A 21,318-nucleotide genomic window follows, 5' to 3' on the forward strand; every position below is an offset into this window, starting at 1 on the left:
TTGCTTCCATTATTTTGTTTTTTAGTCCTCACATTCCAGGAGCAATGTTTCTGAAAAGATGAGGAGAATTGGTATTTTCTGGATTGGAAGCTAACCATCTAACACTTATTATTATTATTATTATTATTGATAATTCTTTTTAGATTTTCAAGTAGTATTTTATTAGCCCCTTACATCAAGTGGTTTTATGTCTTGTCTGGAGCAATTTCTATTAAAAAAAGGGTGCTTCTTCATTATTAGAACAAAAATCGAAATATTGAATTTCAACTAAACCAAATGGTTCCTACATAATTGTCATGTCGTAGTAGTAAACATATCCAAAAATTATGTACAACCGTAAGGTAGAAAATTAATTATTAATGAAAATAGTTTTTAAAGACAATTAGTGAAAATTGAATTTGGCTTAAAAAAAAAAAAAAAATTTCTAATTGTAATAAGGGAAGTAATTTTTTTTCTGACAACTTTGAAAATCTTAGTAAAACTCAATTTTTGCTAATTGTCTTCAAAAACGGTTTTCATAATTAATTAATTAAGACTTCCGATTCCACAAGGAAATGAAATCTCTTCAGTTTCGGTTCAAACTCCACAACCAGAAGTAGTTATCTTTTTTCATAATTTTGGGATATGTTTATTACTGTGACATGACAATTAAGTAGATAGCATTCTTTTTAGTTGAAATTCAATATTTTCATTTTCGAATTTTGCTTTAGTAATGAAGAAGCACCCCAAATAATAAATCATCTTATACTTAATTTGGATAATCATTTTGAAACATCGGATAGTGAGATGAACGTATCACTTTGATAAGTCAAGAACAGTTTTAGTTTCCAGTTACATTTTGCTGTTTTTATTTTTTCTTTATTTGAAAATTACCACTTATCAATCCTATATGCATCTTAAGAATAAAGGTTAATGAAATGGATAGATTAATAGTTGAATGATGATGAATATTATGAAAGGATTGAAAATAACAAATGGAATTAATAAAATTTTATGATTTAGGACTTATGTATATCATGAGAGATCCGCTGTAATACTTGGCGTGGTGATGGTGGTAGTTGATGTTGTTGTACTGGATTGATCAGCATTCATAAGGAGGCTCTTGTGAGATGTCGTCAGTGTAGTGATCGTTCCTGTCTGTCCAGATTTGTCATCTGACCTTGCCTGTGTTATGGGTAGTGGTACCAACTGCAGCAGTTCTATGTCCCCATTGGTTTGAAACATCACTGTGTTGCAGTCAATGTAGCGTGAAAGAGCATCACCAATCATGACATCAGTCACTTTTGCAGCCTCTTTTGAGGGGGTAGTCTCAACAGGAAGAAGGAATGATCCGTTTGAAGAAATCCCAGTGACGGATATTGTGTTTGGGTGAGATGAGTCAGCATCAGATGAAGATACAGCTAGCTTAATGTGAGGCGTGGAGAGGATATTATAATTTTCTGGAGTAAGGGAGGGCACTTGGATTGTCTGATCTTGGTTGACCTGAGTTTGTAAAATAGGGTTGCAGATGAAAGCACTGCTGACATTTGTGTGCTTTTTGTGCACATATTTGCCATTACTGGTTGGTACTGAAACTGTTATGGTCGTGTTGTTGGAGGTGTCGTTCGTAGCGATCATCCCATTAACATTCAGAACACGTTGGAACAAGTTAACGGGTAAGATATTCGGGGTGGTGTTTGTTCGTTTCTGAGTAGGGGGCAAGTGGGTCTGATTTTGTGGCACCTGGATAGAAAGATTGGCCCAATTCTCAATCAAGCCTGTAGAATTGGTTGTGATTACGGGCAAGTTAACACTGACTGTTTCAGGAGTCTTAGTGGCAGGAGTTTTGTGGAGGAGGGTGGTCATAACCTTTGTAGTTGCATTCACCTTTTCTGTTGTAGTTTGTGCCTTGGTTGTTGGAGGCACAGCTACTGAGATCAATCCTACTGATGTTTCTGTCTGTGTTAAGGGCATTACACTGGCACCAACTGGGAGGTTGGTAACTACTTCTGGTTGTGGAGTTTGAACCGAAACTGAAGAGATTTCATTTCCTTGTGGAATCGGAAGTCTTAATTGTGACGGGCTACTAACATTGTGCTGTACAGACGATGGACCTGAAGAAAGGAAAGATGACACAGTAACTATAGGTTGGTCGCTTGTTGTGTTTTGAACAAGATGACCTTGCTGACCTATTTGACCTTTATTTGGCTGTTGACTGATAATGTTTGCTTGTGTGGAGACAGATGGTTGCTTGGTGACCGCTGATTGATCTAATGACACCATCATTGCAGGAGCATCGGTATTAGTTGCAGATGTTAGAGTTTGGGAAACTGGCGGTGACACCAGGGATTGTGTCCGAAGAAAACGATTTGTGTACACCGGCATCGACTCTGAAGAGGGAAGAATCGTATTCTGCTGATTTACAGGACTATTTTCAAGCAACTTCAACAACAGCTGCTGAACTGCAGGATTCTAAAATTTAAAAAAAAATAGTTTTAATTTTAATTTAGAAAATTCAAAAGAAACATGAAATAAGCAATCAAATAGTTCATGTATCCGGGCCAACGATATCTGTCTAACTTAAAAAAAAAGACTTAGAGGCAAAATCTCACAGTGAACGCAAAATTTGTTATGGACTCTTGCGCCAACAAGTGGATAAGAATTAAAGTAATATTTCACCCACATTGGCTCTGTTGCAATATTTTTTTATATAATGAGAGGATGTGATTTAAGAAAATTGGAAAGGTTCTACTTATAGACACTGGCGATAGGAACTGACCAATCAAATGGAGCCACATTCTGCTAGGAATCAATTAGAAACCAGAATCGCTCCATAAAAATATTGGATCTTTTAGAATTCTCACACATAATTTTTTATGTTCACACAAGAAAGATTTTTGGTGTCTGTCTGCAAATTTTTAAGTTTAAGACTTATACAGATCAGCTACCCACCAAAAACTCTTTTTCATCTCCAGGACCTATACAGTTTATCTACCCACCACACATACAGATTAGCTACCCATTGGAAACTCTTCTGAAATTAAACATGACTTCCAATTCAAAAAGCTCTTTGGATGTTCAACTAAGAAGACATAGTTTAGACATGTCCCCACTATTAAAAACACATTATGATAAAGTCACCAGAGTCTAGACCATTATTGAGATGGCTTATTCCTTGTTAGCTGAGGCATGAGATATGTGTAGTTCTAGGAGGTCCACCCTCCCAGGCTTTACCTTCTCACCTTTTGAGTAGGGCGTTGTTTATTGCTAATTGTCTGAGGTACTCAAAGCAGGAAATGCAAATAGAGCTATGCAAGCATTTTTGCAGACCAAAGTGCTCTTCCTCCAGGGTGCTGGCTTTCTAAATCCAACTTTTCTGACCTTGTGTGCGATCTTTCCACCATGAGAAGTGAGATAAACATGGTAAAGTATGTCTTTGTTTTGCATGTATTTTCTTTTTACCCTTTAAGGCAAGCATTGGAAACCTATGGTCTGTAGACTAGATCCAGCCTGTGAGGGCATTTTGACCAACCATCAAGCCTGATTACCAATGACTTTATTTTTAACATGAGAGACAAGGCTTTCAAATTCAACAAAATTGCCTGTTGTTATCTTCCTCTGATTGACCCAGCAGAATCTGAATATCTACGACCATAAAAACACAATTAAAACTCAATCACCTCCATTTCTGTATAAGATATAAAACTAAAAAAACAAAACACAAATTAAGAGCCGATTTGATTGACCGACCGATGAGAGACATTAGGCAGAGATAGTTTCAAAGGAACAATGCTGTCTCAGTCAGCTTTCTATTTCATACTTCATAAATGTGTGAATGTTACTGCCTATGTATGTTTCGAACTTACACATCATGATTTCCTCTATTTCACTTTGATGTTTTTTCACTTTGAAATATTTTAACGTTCCTTGAAAAAAACAAATTTTTGTTGGGCGATTTTTAATTTTAGACTTTCTTTTCTTGCTTTTCTGATTTTTCAATATTTATTTTAATTATGGTTTTAAATATTTAGATTGACAGGGGTCTGCATATGTAACTGTTTTTTTTTTTTTGTCATTAATGACCCGTAATTATAATATAATCCAGCCTATGGAGTTGAATGAGTTGCTAATCCCTGCATTAAGGGAATAATTTATACATTCTTCTACTGTTATACAGCATAACCACATCAACACATTAGTCACTGGTTGGATCACTAAAGTTAAGTGACAATAAACCTGGTTGGTACTAGATGACCATTTGAAAATATCAGGTACCGTATATGGTGGGGGACGTTGATATCTCCCTGTAAAAACTTCAAAAACTAACATTATCATCTCCCCTGATCAGGAAATACATGCGGCTGGGAGCCATTTGTTAATGTAATATTTTATAGAAACTTCCTTCTTTGGAGGAAGCTGGTTTTACCCATTTAGGCGGAATGATGTTTCATTTTGTTTCTTATATTATTATGGGAACAAACATAATCTGTATGTCCAACATGTCTCATTTTTTTTTTAATAGTTTGTCATAGACAAACTATTAATAAATGAAATGTTAGTCACCTCATGATTTCTTGTCTTTTATTTTCCAAACATGCATGTGATATTTGTTTCTCAAATTGTAATAACAAATGCTTACAGAAATATAAATATAAATATATATATACACACACATTTATATTATATATCAAGTTAAAATACCATACTTTGGGGATAATTGCGCCAACTAGCTAAAAGTGCTCTTTTGGCAACCATGCATATTTTTTTTTAGTTAGTAAAATTACCCCCCGGATTTGGCGCAATTACCCCAAAGTATGGTATATATATATTTATATATATATACTGCTAGTTTTAATATCACACCAGATGACCAGTTAACAAACAAATGCCTTTATTTAATGCAGTTGGCAGTTTCAGTGACAAGAAAAGGATTGGTGAGTATGTGGGTTCGGTGGTGTGATGTTGTGTCAGGGGACTGTAGAAATGTCACATTTGATTTTCTAGATATTGGGATTTGGTGGTAAGCAGATTTCAAATGGAAAAATGAAAAATATCACCATTAATCTTTTCAAATTTTTGCTGATAATTTTTAAAAATTTGGCATATATACTTATGTATCATGCAACTTTCTGAGACCTCCATTTTAAACTTTTGAAATTTATTTTTGCAAGTATATCTGAGCCTTAACCTAACCTATTATAAATGGAACTTGCATGATGAACATAAAAAATTAGAATCTGTTTTTATTTTTTGTTTGTTTTTTTTATACAAAAGAGTCACCATTTATCAAAGCCAGGAGGCCATTTGAGGATAAGAGTTAATGAATCTATGGTAGTCAATGGGATAATATCGTAGTCATCATTAGTAGTGGAATTTAGTAAATTGGATTACTTAAGGGGACGGTTCAACAAAACTTGTTTACAACCATATTGTAGTCAGCTGGAAAGCAGGGAAACTGAAGAGAGTTCCACATGTGTACAGTTCTAAGAAAGATGGCACTGTTGGGATGCTTTTTCTTTGCTATAGAATTGATGCAAGTGAAGAGAGTGGAAAGATCTATTGAAGTTAATGGAAAGTTCTGGAAAAGTTTCACCTACTTGGCTTGTTTCTGGTTGGTAAAGTTGTTGTAGGAGAGTTTGTTGCAGTAGTTGTTGTTGAAGTAGTTGTCGTTCCAGCAAAAGTTGATTCAATGTTTCCACAGGAACCTGGAAACAAACAAATTTTCAAATATTGAATAGACGGGGTTGGTCTGAATAGCAAATCTTATGTAAATCAGAATCTGATTTTTCTGATTTTATAAATGGACAGCTGATTATTGAATGAGTAAATTATCGTGCCAGATAGAGTTAGATGGTGGAGACTGAATTTCGATTGTCCTGAATTTAACTTCTCAAGCTAGCATTAAAAGGGAACATGAATTGGAACAAATACATTGAGGACATTGTTAATTCTGCGGCAAAGAAGGTGGGTTCCTACCATGTTAGAAAATAACTCACAAGAGAGAGTATCCTATATTTCTACAAAGCCACCATTCACCAGTGCATGGAGTATTGTCACCACATCATGTCTGATGCATCTACCACTAGCCTCTTCCTCTTAGATAGGGTCCAAAAAAAAGAGTCTCAAATGTAATAGGCCTTGCACTATCAACCAATTTTCAACTTCTGTCCCATCACTGCAATGTTGCATCCGTATGTCTGTTTTACAAGTATTCTAATGGAATGTGCTCTGATGAACTCATAGCACTCAACGTACATACTCTCGACTAACTCGACAAGCAGCAAAATCCCACTCCTTCACTGTTAAAGTCTTTAGATGCCAGAAAGTCTTCTACTTCGTTAGCTTCTTTCCTTGAACTGATAAACTTTGGAATTTCCCATTTCCTGCTTCCTTCATGTAGAAATTTAAATGTAATGCAAACAGTTATCTTGCTGCTCAACAGCTCCCTGTAGATATGATTTCAAATAGTAGCCTCTTACATTCAGGTGGGAATATTTGTGAAAAAAAAAAAAAAAACAATAAAAAGAAAAGAATTAGAAATCTGATCTGTATTTATGTTCTTGTCAGTTGCAAAGTTTTTTCTCGTGAAGCAATTAAAGAAAGGCAACAATTTTTACAAAAATAATAACGTCATTTTTTTTCATTTCATACGCAAAAGAACTGAACAGTAATCCAAATTTTGCGTAACCTCTGACCCCATATGTCATTGCTTCGTCTATGAGACTTTTCCTGGAGCTACACCTCCTGTTATTGTTTATACACAAATTTATATAAAATTTATTTTACATTATTCCATGCCAGCTCCTCTGGCCCACTTTTCCCCAGATTCTAATTGTTACATTTTTCATACAAATAACCTATTTTTGTCAGAATTCTAAATCATATTCCTTTTAAAACATTTTTATTTATTTATTTATTTTTTTTTTTTACAAAGGGGTCGGATTTTGATGAATCCATATTTCTCAATGTTCAACTAATTGGCATTAAGGCCAAAGGAATGTTGCAGTTTTGAATCTTTCTTCAATAATTTTTTTAATTTTTATAAATATTTTTCTTATTATTATTTTTCATCACATGACTTCAAGTTGAGACAACTTCATTGTGTTTCTAATCAATGCTAAGAAATGGATAGAGTGTTAGAAGATGTTGTAACATTATTTACAGAGTTTTTACCTTTTCTTTATAATATTAAAAAAAAGTTTCAATTTTCATTTTAACCTTAAAAGATAAATTATTATTTTTTTTTTTTTAGAATTTTTAATTTTTAATTTAAATAAATATTATTATAACAAAAGTAAAGTTTGTAAATTGTACAAACAATCTAAACTAGGAAATTTCATAATATTTAACTGGTTACAATGTCTGTGTCCATTTTATAATAAATTATTCGATAGCAAGCTTAATCCTACTTTCAGAATTAAAAATTAATTAATAAACAGACTGGGACAATTGCAAGATTTTGTTCATTTTAGAAGCATCAATTAATTTGAAAAATATGAACGAATAGAATCTGTTACAATACCTGTAAATTTTCTTTTTCATTTTAAGATAAATTTTCATGAACCTATTTTCAGACATATTTTTTTTCAGTCTTTTTCTTATGATACAATCACTGCAGGCTGCAAAATGTTATATGGTTGTTGGTTTGAGTAAATCCATAAGTTTATGAACAGAGTGAAAAAAATGCATTGTAATAATTTCTCTGCTTCCATTATTTCATATTTTTCAAATTAACCAATGTTTTCAAAATGGACAAAATCTTATTGTCTTTGTGTGTTGAATGAACACTCTGCTCACAAACTTATGAATTTATTTAAACCAGCAACCACATAACATCTCGTGGCCTTCAGTGATAACCTCATTAAAAAAGACTGCAGAGAAAAAAATATCTTTGAAGATGGGATTCTACTCCTAAAAATTTAGATTAAAATAAAATAAAAATTGCATTGTAACAAATTTTATTCTACCATATTTTTTAAAAACAAATTATTAATCAATGAATTTTAATAAAAATATCTTTGAAGATGGGATTCTACTCCCATTAAAAAAGACCAGCAACCACATTACATCTTGTGGCCTTCAGTGATAACCTTATTAAAAAAGACTGCAGAGAAAAAAATATCTTTGAAGATGGTATTCTACTCCCATTAAAAAAAACCAGCAGCCACATAATATCTCGTGGCCTTCAGTGATAACCTCATTAAAAAAGACTGCAGAGAAAAAAATATCTTTGAAGATGGGATTCTACTCCTAAAAATTTAGATTAAAATAAAATAAAAATTGCATTGTAACAAATTTTATTCTTCCATATTTTTTTTAAAACAAATTATTAATCAATGAATTTTAATAAAAAAAAAATTAACCTAAATATTTGTAAGTAGAATCTCATCTTCAAAGGATTTTTTTCAGTCTTTTTCAGATTTAAGCACTGCAGGTTACAAGATGTTATATGGTTGTAGTTTGAGAAAATCCATAAATTTGTGAACAGAGTGAAAAAAAAGTGCATTGTATCAGCTTCTATGCTTCCATATTTTTCAAATTAATCAATGTTTTTAAAATCTTTATTATTGTCCCATTATGTTGAATGCTCTGCTCGCAAACTTATGGATTTAGTCAAACCAGCAAATGTATAATATCCCATAACCTTCAGCAATAACATCATAAAAAAGATTGTAGGGGAAAAAATATCTTTGAGGATGAGATTCTACTTTAAAAAAAATTTCGATTAAAATGGAAAAAAATGATTGCATTGTAGTAAATTCTATGCTTTCATATGTTTTTAAGTAAATCCAATTTATAAAATCTATTACACCTGCGTGTTTGTCTGTCTGCTTCCATTTATTTTTTTTTCAAAGTATTTCCTCTGAGATGCAAGATCGCAGAGCAGTGTAAGACAGGTTAAATGATTGCATTTTTGTGGACTGGTCTTTTCGTGGTTTTGGGCAGTAAAAATAGCTGCTAAGGGATCAAAATTGAAAAACATTGCAACTTGGAAGGTGTAAGCTGACTAAACATGTTTATACACATGTACAAGTACACATTTATACATTTAACTATTTCTTACCCCCCCCTGACAATAGCTCAAATGGTAACAACTAAGGGAGGAGCAATATTGTCTTGATTTCGATTCTAGCTGATAGCATGCAAGTCATTCTTTTACTTTTGAAATCATTACTATATATTGGGTACAATATAATATAATAATCGATAAAAAATTGTCTCTATAATAATACGAAATATGAAATCTGCATAAATAAAAATATCATATTTAAGCATATTTATGATCAGGCAATGCTGGGCGGCTAGCTAGTTATTAATATTTCTTTCTTATTTGAGATAATCAGATTTTAGAACACCTCATAGATAATAATTCCAACTTACATAAAAATAAATAAAAGACTTCTAATCTAAAATTCAACCAAATGAACAAATGATGTTAAATGTTTTTCTTACATTTGTGACTGTGGTTACTGTGGAGTTAGGAGGTGTATTGATCACTTTTATTTCAGTCCTCAGGGTGTGAGGTTGCTGTTGTTGTTGTGTTGTTGGAGGATGTTGTTGTTGATGCTGCTGCTGTTGTGGCTGGGGAGATTCAAGAGTTTCTTCAATTTCCTCCATTAATGAAGTATTGGGTGTGCTTCCTGGACACAAAAAAACAAAAACAAAACAAAAGAATATGATAAGTAAAATGTATACATATGTATAAAATTTTCTGGGGATGACAATGGAAGTGGTTCTGAATCTCTCAATTACAATATGTGCCAAATATTCATGTCCTTCTACCTCTAAGTGACTCATGAGAACAGAATCTCCTTAAAACATTCAATATGTAAACCTGATTTTAATTAACTTTAAACGATATGTATAGGACAATGATCCAGAGTTTTCAACCATTTCAAAGTCTTTCAATTATACTAGATGCAAAATGGGCAGAAGAGCGCAATAAAAATAAAGAAAGAAATATGGAGTTATGCGCACAGTGAAAAGGTATATAATAGTGATTCTGATTCAATCCCAAGCAATATCAGATCTTACTGCTAATTTTGGTACATGTGCAGTTTAATCAAGACATTAACAAATGAAAATATCGAAAAAAAGGTTATATTGTACGTATCCGTTTTGAACTGAAGATCTTCAAAAAAAAAATTTCACCTAATTTGATTGAGTATTTTTTTTACAGCAGAAAAACATGATTTTATGACAGCACGTTGAAGGTAGACATCTTTGAATTTAAAAAAATTTTTGTTTGGATTTTTAGAACATGCCACCGGAAGATAACTCAATTTAAAGCGCCGACACTCCCTCCCCATCTTTAATATTAGCTTTTCTTCCTAAAAATCAAACCTTTTGCTCGATATCATGATAAATTGTTTTTTTGTTGTAAAAAACAAACAAAAGAAAACTACTTGATGAAATTAAGTGAAATTTTTTTCGGAGAACTTCATTCCATAACGGATACGTACAATATAAACTTTTTTCGATATTTTAATTTTTTAAAGTCTTGATTAAACTGTACAAGTACCCTAATTTTAAATAAAATTTCTTAGTGTAAGTCCATAACTCCCTTCCTCATAAAAAAAACAAAAATAAAGAAAAATCTTTATGGTGTACATACACATGACATAAATAAAATATTGGACACCAAAAATCATGCACATTAATCAAATAGTTTTATTTAACAATTTAAAAAAAAAATCAAATTTTACGGCTAAACGATGATCAATTTCTCAAAAGCCATTTTTCAGGACAAGGGAGATAATTCCAACTAATTCATGTTTTTGCGAGATTTTAGAAAGATAATCTTAACATGGAGAGAGGGGAGGGTATTTGTAAAACTCAAATTCGCTTAAAAATGATTTTCTTTATAAAAATAAAATTACTTAATTAATTTACATGATTTTTGGTGTACAATATTTTTTTTCTGTCACGGATATGTACATGATTTTTCTTTGTTTTTTTTTGTTTTTTCTTGGTGGCAGTGTAGGGGCTATGAACTAACACTAGTTTATTTTCAACTCTCCAAAGTTTCCACAACAACAATTTAATTTTTTTTTGTACACATTTAAAAAAAATTTTTCTTACTCACCAGCCGGCTTTGTTTTCAACCGTGGATTTTCCTTCCAGTATTTTGTCAACCCATGAACTGGAGGTTCTCTGTCACCTCCAGTTTTTTGCATCTGTTCATTAACACGTCCAATCGTACTATGACTACAACCAGTCACCCATGAAATAAATTTGTAGCAGTTTCTATGGACGCCGCCTACAATAATCACAGGAAATCAAAGTCGGTGTTTATACAGTATGAGGCACAAAGGAAAATTGCATTCAAAGTAAAAATTCTTTGATATACTTGTGGTAAAAATCTTGGGAAAAATTATGGAGTGAAATTTTAATTAAAAATAAAAATCAGTTTCTGTATTTGGCTGATTCATCATACATTATTTCTAGGTTAAATGACAGATTCACTTATATATTTGTTTACAAATGTATGTATATATATATATATATATATATATATATATATATATATATATATATATATAGTAAATTTTGACAATATATATAAAGCAATAAGCTGTAACATAGCCGATATATGTCAACACTCATGACCCATGTATGCAGACACTTGCAAGGAAATAAAGACAAGGAAAGAATTCAACTTTTTTCCATTTATTTACATGTATTTCCAGAATAACACCTTGTCTCTTCAAAAGCCTTCTCAAACACATGGTACTGTCTTTGTCCGGCCATGTTTAGGACACATTATTCCCTGTCACTCTCGGCCATGTGTATAACATGTCTATCTGTCTTCTCTAATATCAAAGGTCCATGGTTTTCTTTTGTTTTTATAATATTTTTCTTTCCTTCTTCCTTGTTGTGACATCACCTTGCACATGGTTCAGTAATTTGCATACAGTTACCATATGCGCATCCACACTTTGTTACAAAGCTACAAAGAATTTTTCACATTTATAGGTAGATACTTCTCAGACTGATATGCAGATAGGTATCTCGCACACACACACAAATGTTACTCAATATGCACTGGTAATTGCCTTGTGGTTTCCAATTTATCCGAAAGGTGGCATATACTTCCTGTTGCACATTCTCTCTATCTACGTCCGTTCTCAGCCTGTCTCTGCCCCCTATTTCATCTGAACCATGCATGTAGACAAACGCACTTTTCCATACGTCCCGACAGACAAACTTTCATTTAACGTAAGACAACACAATGTATACACTAACAAACTCTTGTAAACACTAGACACACATACACAACGAACATACCAGAAACATTATAAATTAAAAGGCATGCTTACGTGTGTATACCCACACACATGCATGTGCACCTTATTGTTCTTACATATTTCAAGTTAAATAAAACATCTTATTTGTATATGTTGTAATTTGGTTTTAACGTTTTCCTTTTTGATGTTTCTCCTTTAAATGTACCTCGGTATTTTGGTTGCATTAATTCTGAGGTTGGAGTAGTCTTATTCGCTACACATTTCATTCTCATGAAGATTCGTTAGGCTATATGTATTTTAGATAATTGATAAGGAAAACATATCAAGGCATGATACATCAACATGTACATTAATCTTTAAATACATTTTTCTCAAATTTTATTGGAACCTAATTAGTGGTGGGACGATTAATCGGAATCGGAATCGTTAATCGTAAGAATCGTGTATTTTGGGAGGTATCGGAATCGGAATCGCATCGTTAAAAAATACCTTAATTTTCCGATTCCTTCATTACGATTCTTTTAGTCTGATGCTGAAAAAAAGAAAAAAAATTCCTGATATTTCTAACCGCAAGAGAGAAATAAAAAGAAACCAAAGAAATTCATTATTAACAGGGCAATGCTTAGTGCCCCTCCCTTACAAGGTTCATTCATTCAGATCTATTGTAATCAAAACTACAAAAGAGTTAACTTGAAAAGAAGTATGCAGGGCTCTATATTGCGAGTAAAAATAAACAAAACGCTTATCTTTTTGGCGATTGTTTTTTTTTACTGACAAATCTAATACTGAATGAAAATGCTTTTTCAACTTATATTAATAAAACGAGCAAAGTCAAATTATTTAAACAGTAAAAGGTTTAATAGAACAATATACTTTTTTTTTTCTTTTTTTAAAAGAAGGCTTTTGAAAGAAATATCTCTAAAATGAAATTGATCACGTTGTATTATTTCGCAAAGTTTTGACAGTAGTTGGTTTCTTTTGAAGTTTCAAAAAAATCGACCCCATACCTATCTCTACCAAACCTAAAGTTATTAAATAACCCCTTCGTTAATTTAAGGGTAATTAATCCAATTCAGTCAAGTTTTTTTTTTAATTTCATTGAAATAAAATCCATTATTTTTTTTTTCTCCAGAAAGATAAAACCCTGAATTTGATTATATTAAAAGCAGAATAATATAATCTTTTTTCTAGAATTTTAAATTGAAAATTAAAAGTGTTTTGCGCAGTTCTTTGCCGAACGAAAAAGAAATTAATATATATATATTTTTAAAAGGTTTTGTAATCAGTTAATTTTTATGTCTAAATAATATTTACGATTAATTAAATAATTTCATTTTAAAAAGTATTTATAAATAGAATTTTACTAAGGACTTATAGTTGGCTTTGTATTACTGTACACATAGATTCGAAAAAGTTGTCAAAAAACAAATATATAACAAATAAATGTTATCAAAGGCAAGATAAGTTATTTTTCTACCTAACTTGATATATTTTTCGAGTTTTTATTCAATGTAACATGTTTATTCAGCTCGAAAAGCATACAGTGTTTACCGATGTATTGGAAAATTCAAAATGGCGCCCGACACTCTCTTTAACACGGTAAGTTTGGGAAAAGATGTTATAAATAATAAACTATACAAAATACTGCTAGAAACTCGCTACCGTGACATATTTTGATATATATTCGGTGTTTTTTTTAATAGTATTTTGTCTAGTTTATTATTTGTAACACCTTTTCCCGAACTTACCATGTTAAAGAGAGTGTCGGGCGCCATTTTGAATTTTCCATTACATCGGTAAACACTGCATGTTTTTGAGCTGAATAAACATGTTACATTGAATAAAAACAAAAAAAATGTATCCAGTTTGGTAGAAAAGTAACTTATCTTGCCTTTGATAATATTTGTTTGTTATATATTTGTTTTTTGACAACTTTTTCGAATCTATGTGTACAGTAATACAAACCCGGTTATTTTGTATCTATGGCGCCATGTCACGTGGTATATTGTTTTTTTTTTTTCATTACGCACGTTCATTTATAAATTATTAAATTAAATATTTATCTTTTTTATATTTAATTAGTATATATTTTCTTTCTCTTCCGCTATATTTTTTTTATTTAATTCATTAAATCTGTTAATTATGAGGACCAAAATAATGAATCATATGTATTTATTCTCTAATTTTCTTGTTTTTGTTCTGTTATATAAATTCTATTTTATTTGTTTTTTCTCTGAAGGATAAATTCTATTTTCTTTGAGTTTTTTTTTTCTGTATTCCAATTAAGTAAAATAAATTTTCTCTAGAATAAATTTTGCTAATTTTTCCGTTTAGTATTCTATATAATAATTTTATTTAATCCAAAACACGACGGTGTAGACATAAAATATCTCTTCCAAAGTTAGGGAACATATTTGGGAACTACCGACCATAAGTATAAAACTACCTGGTATATTTCAAAACAATAAATTCCCTAGGAATCGGTATCGGAATCGTTAATCAATATTTTCCTGGAATCGGAATCGTATAAAAATTAGGAATCGTCCCAACACTAAACCTAATATCCTTTGGTATACATACACCACTCCAATTGGATTTTTTCAGCAACTCATGATATATTCGTATATTTACCAATACAAAAATTTTTTGCACATCAACAAATTAAATTTTTATTACAGTTAAAATTATATACACTAAAAAGTAAATAACAAAGGGAGGAAATACTAATCAAAATGAGAAAATGTCCAACGTGCACGAGCCTTTTCTAGTCTCACACAAAAACACGCGTTCACATTTCAAGCTATATTACTTGTCATATACATACGCGCACACAAACATACGCACCCACGTCCACACGCGTACATATATTCACGTTCGCGTACATACACTCACATTCACGTGTATATACACACACGCTAACGTACACATATGTACTCACATACACGCACGCATGGAAACGTCACTTCCCCTTTCAAAGGAAATCCACAAATGCACAAAAGACCACTATAAAAGAAAGAGCAATAAGCGGCTTCTTCCTTTTCCAACCTGCCTTCCGAGGTGGTTGGTCAGCGCACCAGCCACCGCCGGTTCAGCAGGCACACGCATACCTCACACCACTTGCTACTATGTGGGACAAAAAGCCAACAGACAGTACGTACACTTTATACGCTTTCTATTTCCATAACCTGGACTGACTTTCTCACTCTATCTCCCCTTTCGTTTTGGTCCATCAAAACAGTCATGTGCGCGACTCTCTACTGAGCTTAACCCTCTCTTTCTACAGGCCGGCTTGCCACTTCGCATTGCCACTATTGCATTCCACTTTCCTTCCACGCGTGTAGTCGTCAACGGCTGAATGAACACGTGTACACCCAAGACTTTCATTTCTCAACAGAAAATAAACGACAGGTTTATTTTATTCCAGCATTTCATTTTTTGTTCCTTTACTCCATTTCCTTTTCTTGCCACGCGCTACAGGAAAATGGTGACCTCGTTATTTAAAAATGGAATGGATGCGTTTGAACGAAACACTCATACACACAGAGACTCTCTCTCTTTACAACAATAAACTTTCCCTCTCACCAGCTAACAGCGAGAGACGCACACCAAACTAAACACGTGTTGTATCTTTTTCTTTTACTTGTTTCTTCACGAAATAAATCCTAGTTCGTTTAATTCAAAACGTACTTCGTCTCTTTCTCAATTCAATTCATTAGTCCTAATTTGCACCACCACCACAAACGTCAATAGCATTTCAGGAATGAAACAATAAACATTAAATAATAGTTAATTAAAAAAATAATGAGAAGAAAGTGGGGGAAGCAAATAATAATTAATAAAATGACCCTTCCCAAAACCAACATGCAAGTATCGGGAAGTTTCATTGGAATGTTCTGGTGGCTTGGCGTCTGAAAGAAGGCTCAAGGCATTTCCACAAATAAAGGCGATGGAATCATTAATTATTTTGGTATTAGTTATATTTGATTGTCCAGTGATGAAAAGTAAAAAGATGGTGGGAAAAGAGATAGAAAGAGAGAAAGAAACTTTAATTACTTACTTACAAGCTCTTACTGACAACCACTACTCTCTAACATATAAAGTATATAAAACTTTTCAATTTTTTTTTTTTTGCTGGGGGACAAGGGGGATGATGGTGATGTTAGCAGAAAAAAGAAAGAAGAGAATAATAGTTGGAAAGGAATGATTAAAAAAACTAGGACATATTATTGAGAGCATACGTACATGTCATTATAACTACTGGCGTAATATTATTAGACTAGTTTAATGTTCAGGACAGAGGGAGAAACGTACAAGATGTTCAGTCATTAGGACTAACCACAACTAAAAATAAGAGTTGTGAAATTTTCATAAATGCTACGAGGCGATTTTGTTGTTACTCTACTTCTGACTCACCTGATGGGGTCAACATTTCTGCCAAGACTCTGCGTGCTTCCTTTTGACCAGAAATAGCTTGTTCTCTCCATTTAGTCAACAATTTGAAATGAGTCAGCACCATCTGCAATGGATAAATGGAACAAAATGTTTTTAAAATTTTCTCATTTTTTTAAGGGAAATTTTCATTTTTCAGTGGAAATTTCATTTTTCAGTGGAAATTTTGGGGGGAGGGAAGGTGAATGTATTACAAGCTTGACTATTAATGTAAAATCCCATCTAATAATTAATTTTCTACCTTGTTTTCTGGAAGTTTTGGATGTTTTCATTACCACAACATGACAAATAAGTGGATACCATTGGTTTTGCTTAAATTTAATATTTCGATATTAGATGAATCGCCAAAATATGTTACACTTTTCCTCTAGGCAACGCCGGGTATCCCTTTACACCCTTTAAGAAGCAAAGCAAAAAAAAAACTTGCTTACCATGACACACATAGCGCCACAACATTTCATATTGCTGAGATTGTTCAGGTCTGGAAGTAATCCTAAAGCAGCTTTACCTTTCACATGGGTCACACGACACTCTCGCTAAAGGAATAGAAAAACGATTAAATATATATGAACAACAGGAAATGGAGAAAAGGCAAGATCGAAGATAAAGTGATTCCACTCTGTATTGGGGAAGTGACGGTATGTTTGTGCATTAAGCTTTGTATTTTTCTTTTTTTAGTTATTTCTTATCCAACTGACAATGGCTGATTCGATAATGTCTCAGGCTAAAACGCTTTTTGATTTTTTTTTGATTTTGGTTTCAATTCTAGCTGATGGCACCCAAATCATCATTTCTTTTTAAAAATTTTGAAAGCATGACTATGTATTAAGAACAATATAATATGAAATAACTGATAGAGAATTGACTCTATAATAATAAATATGAAATCTGCATGAATTAAAATATCACATTTAAGCATATTTTATGATCATGCAATGCCGGGCGCCTCCTCCTAGTCTATACCTAAAAAAATTCTGAAACAACTGTTACAATCACTCTGAACTTTTTAGACAACACAAGAAGTAAATAAATAAATATACACATAAGTAATTAAATAGATGAATGAATAAATAAATAGTATATACATACGTGTGTGTGTGTGTGTGTGTGTGTGTGTGTGTGTGTGTGTGTGTGTGTGTGTGTGTGTGTGTGTGAAGGAATGTTAGAGAATAGCCAGGCAGAAGCAGTAAATTATCTGTTATCTATCTATTTGTTTATCTAATTATCTGTGTATCTATCTGTTTATCTAGTTATCTGTCCATCTATCTATTGATCTATATAATTATCTATCTATCTAGTGATGAATGAACAATAGAGATCTGAATTGTCATGTTTTGACAAGTTGTCAAACTCTGTGACTCAGTCAGTTTGCACTGGAAAGTATGGGAACGAAGTCAGAAGTGACATGTCACATGTCACCTGTTATGGTTTGCACAAGCAGTTGGATTTAGGACACCAAGAGAGACAGATGGGCTAAAAATGTGTTTCTCCATGAGGGAGTAGAAGTTTCAGAATGAAGGCATAGAAGAAACCTCCCTCCAAGCCAAAGATTGTCGATCACTCCCTTCTGCTATGACGAATACCCGGGAGTGAATAAAATACATAAAATCTCACATCTTCTTGGGTCCTGTTTTAAAGTGTTCCTTTAAACAGATTCCAGCTTCCCCAACTCCCCAGAAGAAACAATAGCAGAAACAGGTATGTTGTCATGTATTTGTTACGTGTATTGTATGTTCTGACATGCACGCACCAACACCACTAGATGAGACGAATCACAGGCCATAAAATAGACATAAAGGATCTGAGAACAAGAGTCTGTTACACAACAAACGCAATGTATCTAAATACATATGGTGCATCTATGATAAGAAAACATCGGACATTTATTAAACCACATACACATTCAATAGTTATATAACATATGTTTAATTTGGTACCGTATATACATGGTCATATAGATATTCCCCCTGCAACACAAGAGGAAAACTCAGATGAAAATATCGGTCAAGAGAGAGAAGATTGCATAGTGTTGTGAAATGCAAAGTCGATGGATGTGGTTGTAAAATAATTTTCATACCTCTTCTGTTTTGAGTTTTTTGTGGAGAAAGTTATTTGAATAAATAAGAATTTTTTGAGTCGCTCGTTCGCAAAGTTGTAATTCTTTTCTTAATCGAGATCGGTTAACCATCACAAAGTCTTCAAATGCTTTGGAGCGCTTTTGGCCATTTCCCAATCCAATGTTACGAAATCTAAAGCACAAAAAAAAAGAATTAGAAAAAAAAAAAGAAAAAATAGAATTATACACAAGAAAAAATATGGATTTATCAAGCTTAGTTTGGCTTTTGCACAAAATCAATAATAAAGAGCGTCTAGCGAGTATTTTCTGTAGAATTAAAGATTGAACAGCGTTTAGAATTTCTGGTCCACCAGCAAAGGTTTACCTTGGTATTGGTTTAGCAGTTTAGACACTTTTTAGAATAAGGTATGCTTCTGGTCTGTCCTAGACATCACCTTCTCCTTTGGAAAGGGATTGGTCTATTGCTGATTGCTTAATGTGCCACTATTGGGTAATGCCTAAGTCAAATTCTAATTAAGAATCAATTATGTCTTTATTTACTGTTAGAATATTTATTATGTTTAGTAATTTTATGTAATCAGGGTTCTGTCATATTTTTTTTTCTTTTAATGATATAAGTACTGATAAAGAGTCTGTAAGAATTAGGTATTTCTGGATATTTTGGTACCTAATTGGAATGCTCTCTAAAGGGAACCGGTTTTACCCATCTTCTGATCTAACCACCAAACCTGTCAATTTCATTCCAATGGGAAAAAATGTGAAGATGCTTACAAAGAAAAATCTGGAGAATTAATTGAATTGAGGCTAGAAAACCAGATATTAATGATAATAATAGAATGTATGATTGAATTTTAAACAATTTTAACTGATATTATGGTCCTGAATTTTTTTTTTTTTTTTTTTACATGGTCGGTACCACTTATCAAGGCCCGGAAGTCACTCTGATAAAGAGTGGGGGAAATTTTTCACTGTGGACTCAGCTAGACGGGTGTTTTTCGTGAAAGATTGGCGAGGGGGGACCAGAGATTGGAGCTCAGACGAGCACCTGCCATGGAAATAACGATAAAACAAGGATAGGCTCACAACGTCTCTTCTGTGGGAGAGAGGTTGAAAGTTAGAGAAAAAGGCATCCTCCACTATGCCACAAAATCTATTTTGTACTCTGTCAAGGCAGGATAGGCTGTTTTTAGCTGTTTCTGCCCAGATGTGGCAGCAGTATTCCATCCTTGGACATACTTGGCTTTTATATAGATAGAGAATTGCATCAGTAGTGAGATATCTTCTGGAGCAGTAGAAGGATCCCACCATTTTCCCAGCAATCTGGGCAACAGACTTGATGTACGTGTTCCATTTCAGATCAGGATTAAAGGTCAAACCCAGAAGCTTGTTAAAACATGGAACCTCCCGAAAACGAGAACCATTCATTTCAATTGATGCCAGATGGGGATCAGAGCGTTCATGATGCAAAGATAGGAGCTTGGTTTTAGATGCCTTAAAAGTAACCAGACACCTCTACCCCCACTGTACCATGTGCTGAAGATCAGAGGAGAGAGAACTTGGTCATTTACAGCCTTTGATGTGTTGCCATAGATGGTCGTGTCATCAGCATAGATGTCAACGAACGTTTTAAGTATGTGTTTTGTGAGATCATTGATGTAGATCAGGAAGAGAGTTGGGTCCAGGTTGAACCTCTGAGGGACTCCAGCATTAATACTGTGGGCCTCTGATTTCTGCCCATCAACCACTATTTTTATGAGCTTATGAGAGAGAAATTATTTAATAATTGAGAAGACATTTCCAGTTATACCGTAGATGGAAATCTTGTGAAGTAGGCCCTTATCGAAAGCCTTTGATATGTCAAGAGCAATTGCCTTAGAAAGGAAGCCTTTCTTGAGAGATTCACTAATCCTATGAGATATAACCGTTAGCACATCTGCTGTAGATCTAGCAAAACAGAAACCATACTGCATGTCACTAAGAAGGTTATTTCTGCTGAGGTCATTGACTACTTCTCTATTTAATACGGATTCCAGCAGCTTACTCATGATACTCAGGTTCTTACTGGTCTGTACTGTGAGGGAGATTACTTATCACCTTAATTCTTAAATACAGGGCATACTGATGAGGTTTTCCAGGGTGTTGGGAAGCACTTCTCCTTAAGGCAATGTTTAAACAGTTTTGTAAGTATGAGGGCAAGTTCTGGTTGAAGCTTTTTCAACACTATAATTGGAATGCCGTCAGGGCCAGTTGCTTTACTGGAATCAAGGTTCTTGATTAGCTTGGCAACCTCACGCACAGATATTTGTGTGTTGCATAGCATGTTGTCTGTTATAGGAGGAAATACCGGGAGTTGATGGCCTTTGTCGCATAGGATAAAATTAGCTGCAAAGTTTTTGACAAATAGTTTGGCTTTGTCTGCTGCTGACGAGATGATGATTGATGATGGTTGGGATAGAACGCACGCCTCTGTTAGGATCCTGTTTGCTATTTGCCAAAACTGGTGGGAATCAAGCTGCTGCTCGGCTACTTTGGATTTAACAGAGTGAGCATATAGCTCTCTTGCAT

At 33.3% G+C, this 21,318-nt stretch overlaps 1 protein-coding gene across 1 annotated transcript in view; it reads right to left on the reverse strand.

Moving 5' to 3' along the window:
- Positions 1–850: 850 nt before the first annotated feature.
- Positions 851–21,318, reverse strand: part of LOC145286252 (uncharacterized) — a 59,569-nt gene continuing 39,101 nt past the window's right edge. The window contains exons 8-14 of the mRNA XM_080135074.1: positions 18,754–18,925; positions 17,108–17,212; positions 16,641–16,743; positions 11,066–11,239; positions 9,433–9,620; positions 5,577–5,684; positions 851–2,451 (exon numbers count right to left, since the gene is read on the reverse strand). Of these exons, the coding sequence (XP_079991200.1) occupies positions 1,015–2,451; positions 5,577–5,684; positions 9,433–9,620; positions 11,066–11,239; positions 16,641–16,743; positions 17,108–17,212; positions 18,754–18,925 (2,287 nt within the window). The 3' untranslated portion in view covers positions 851–1,014. The remainder of the gene's footprint in view (positions 2,452–5,576; positions 5,685–9,432; positions 9,621–11,065; positions 11,240–16,640; positions 16,744–17,107; positions 17,213–18,753; positions 18,926–21,318) is intronic.

The sequence above is a fragment of the Euprymna scolopes genome, chromosome 10 (genome assembly GCF_053919585.1).
Source record: "Euprymna scolopes isolate OS-2025 chromosome 10, ASM5391958v1, whole genome shotgun sequence".
NCBI lineage: Eukaryota > Metazoa > Mollusca > Cephalopoda > Sepiida > Sepiolidae > Euprymna > Euprymna scolopes.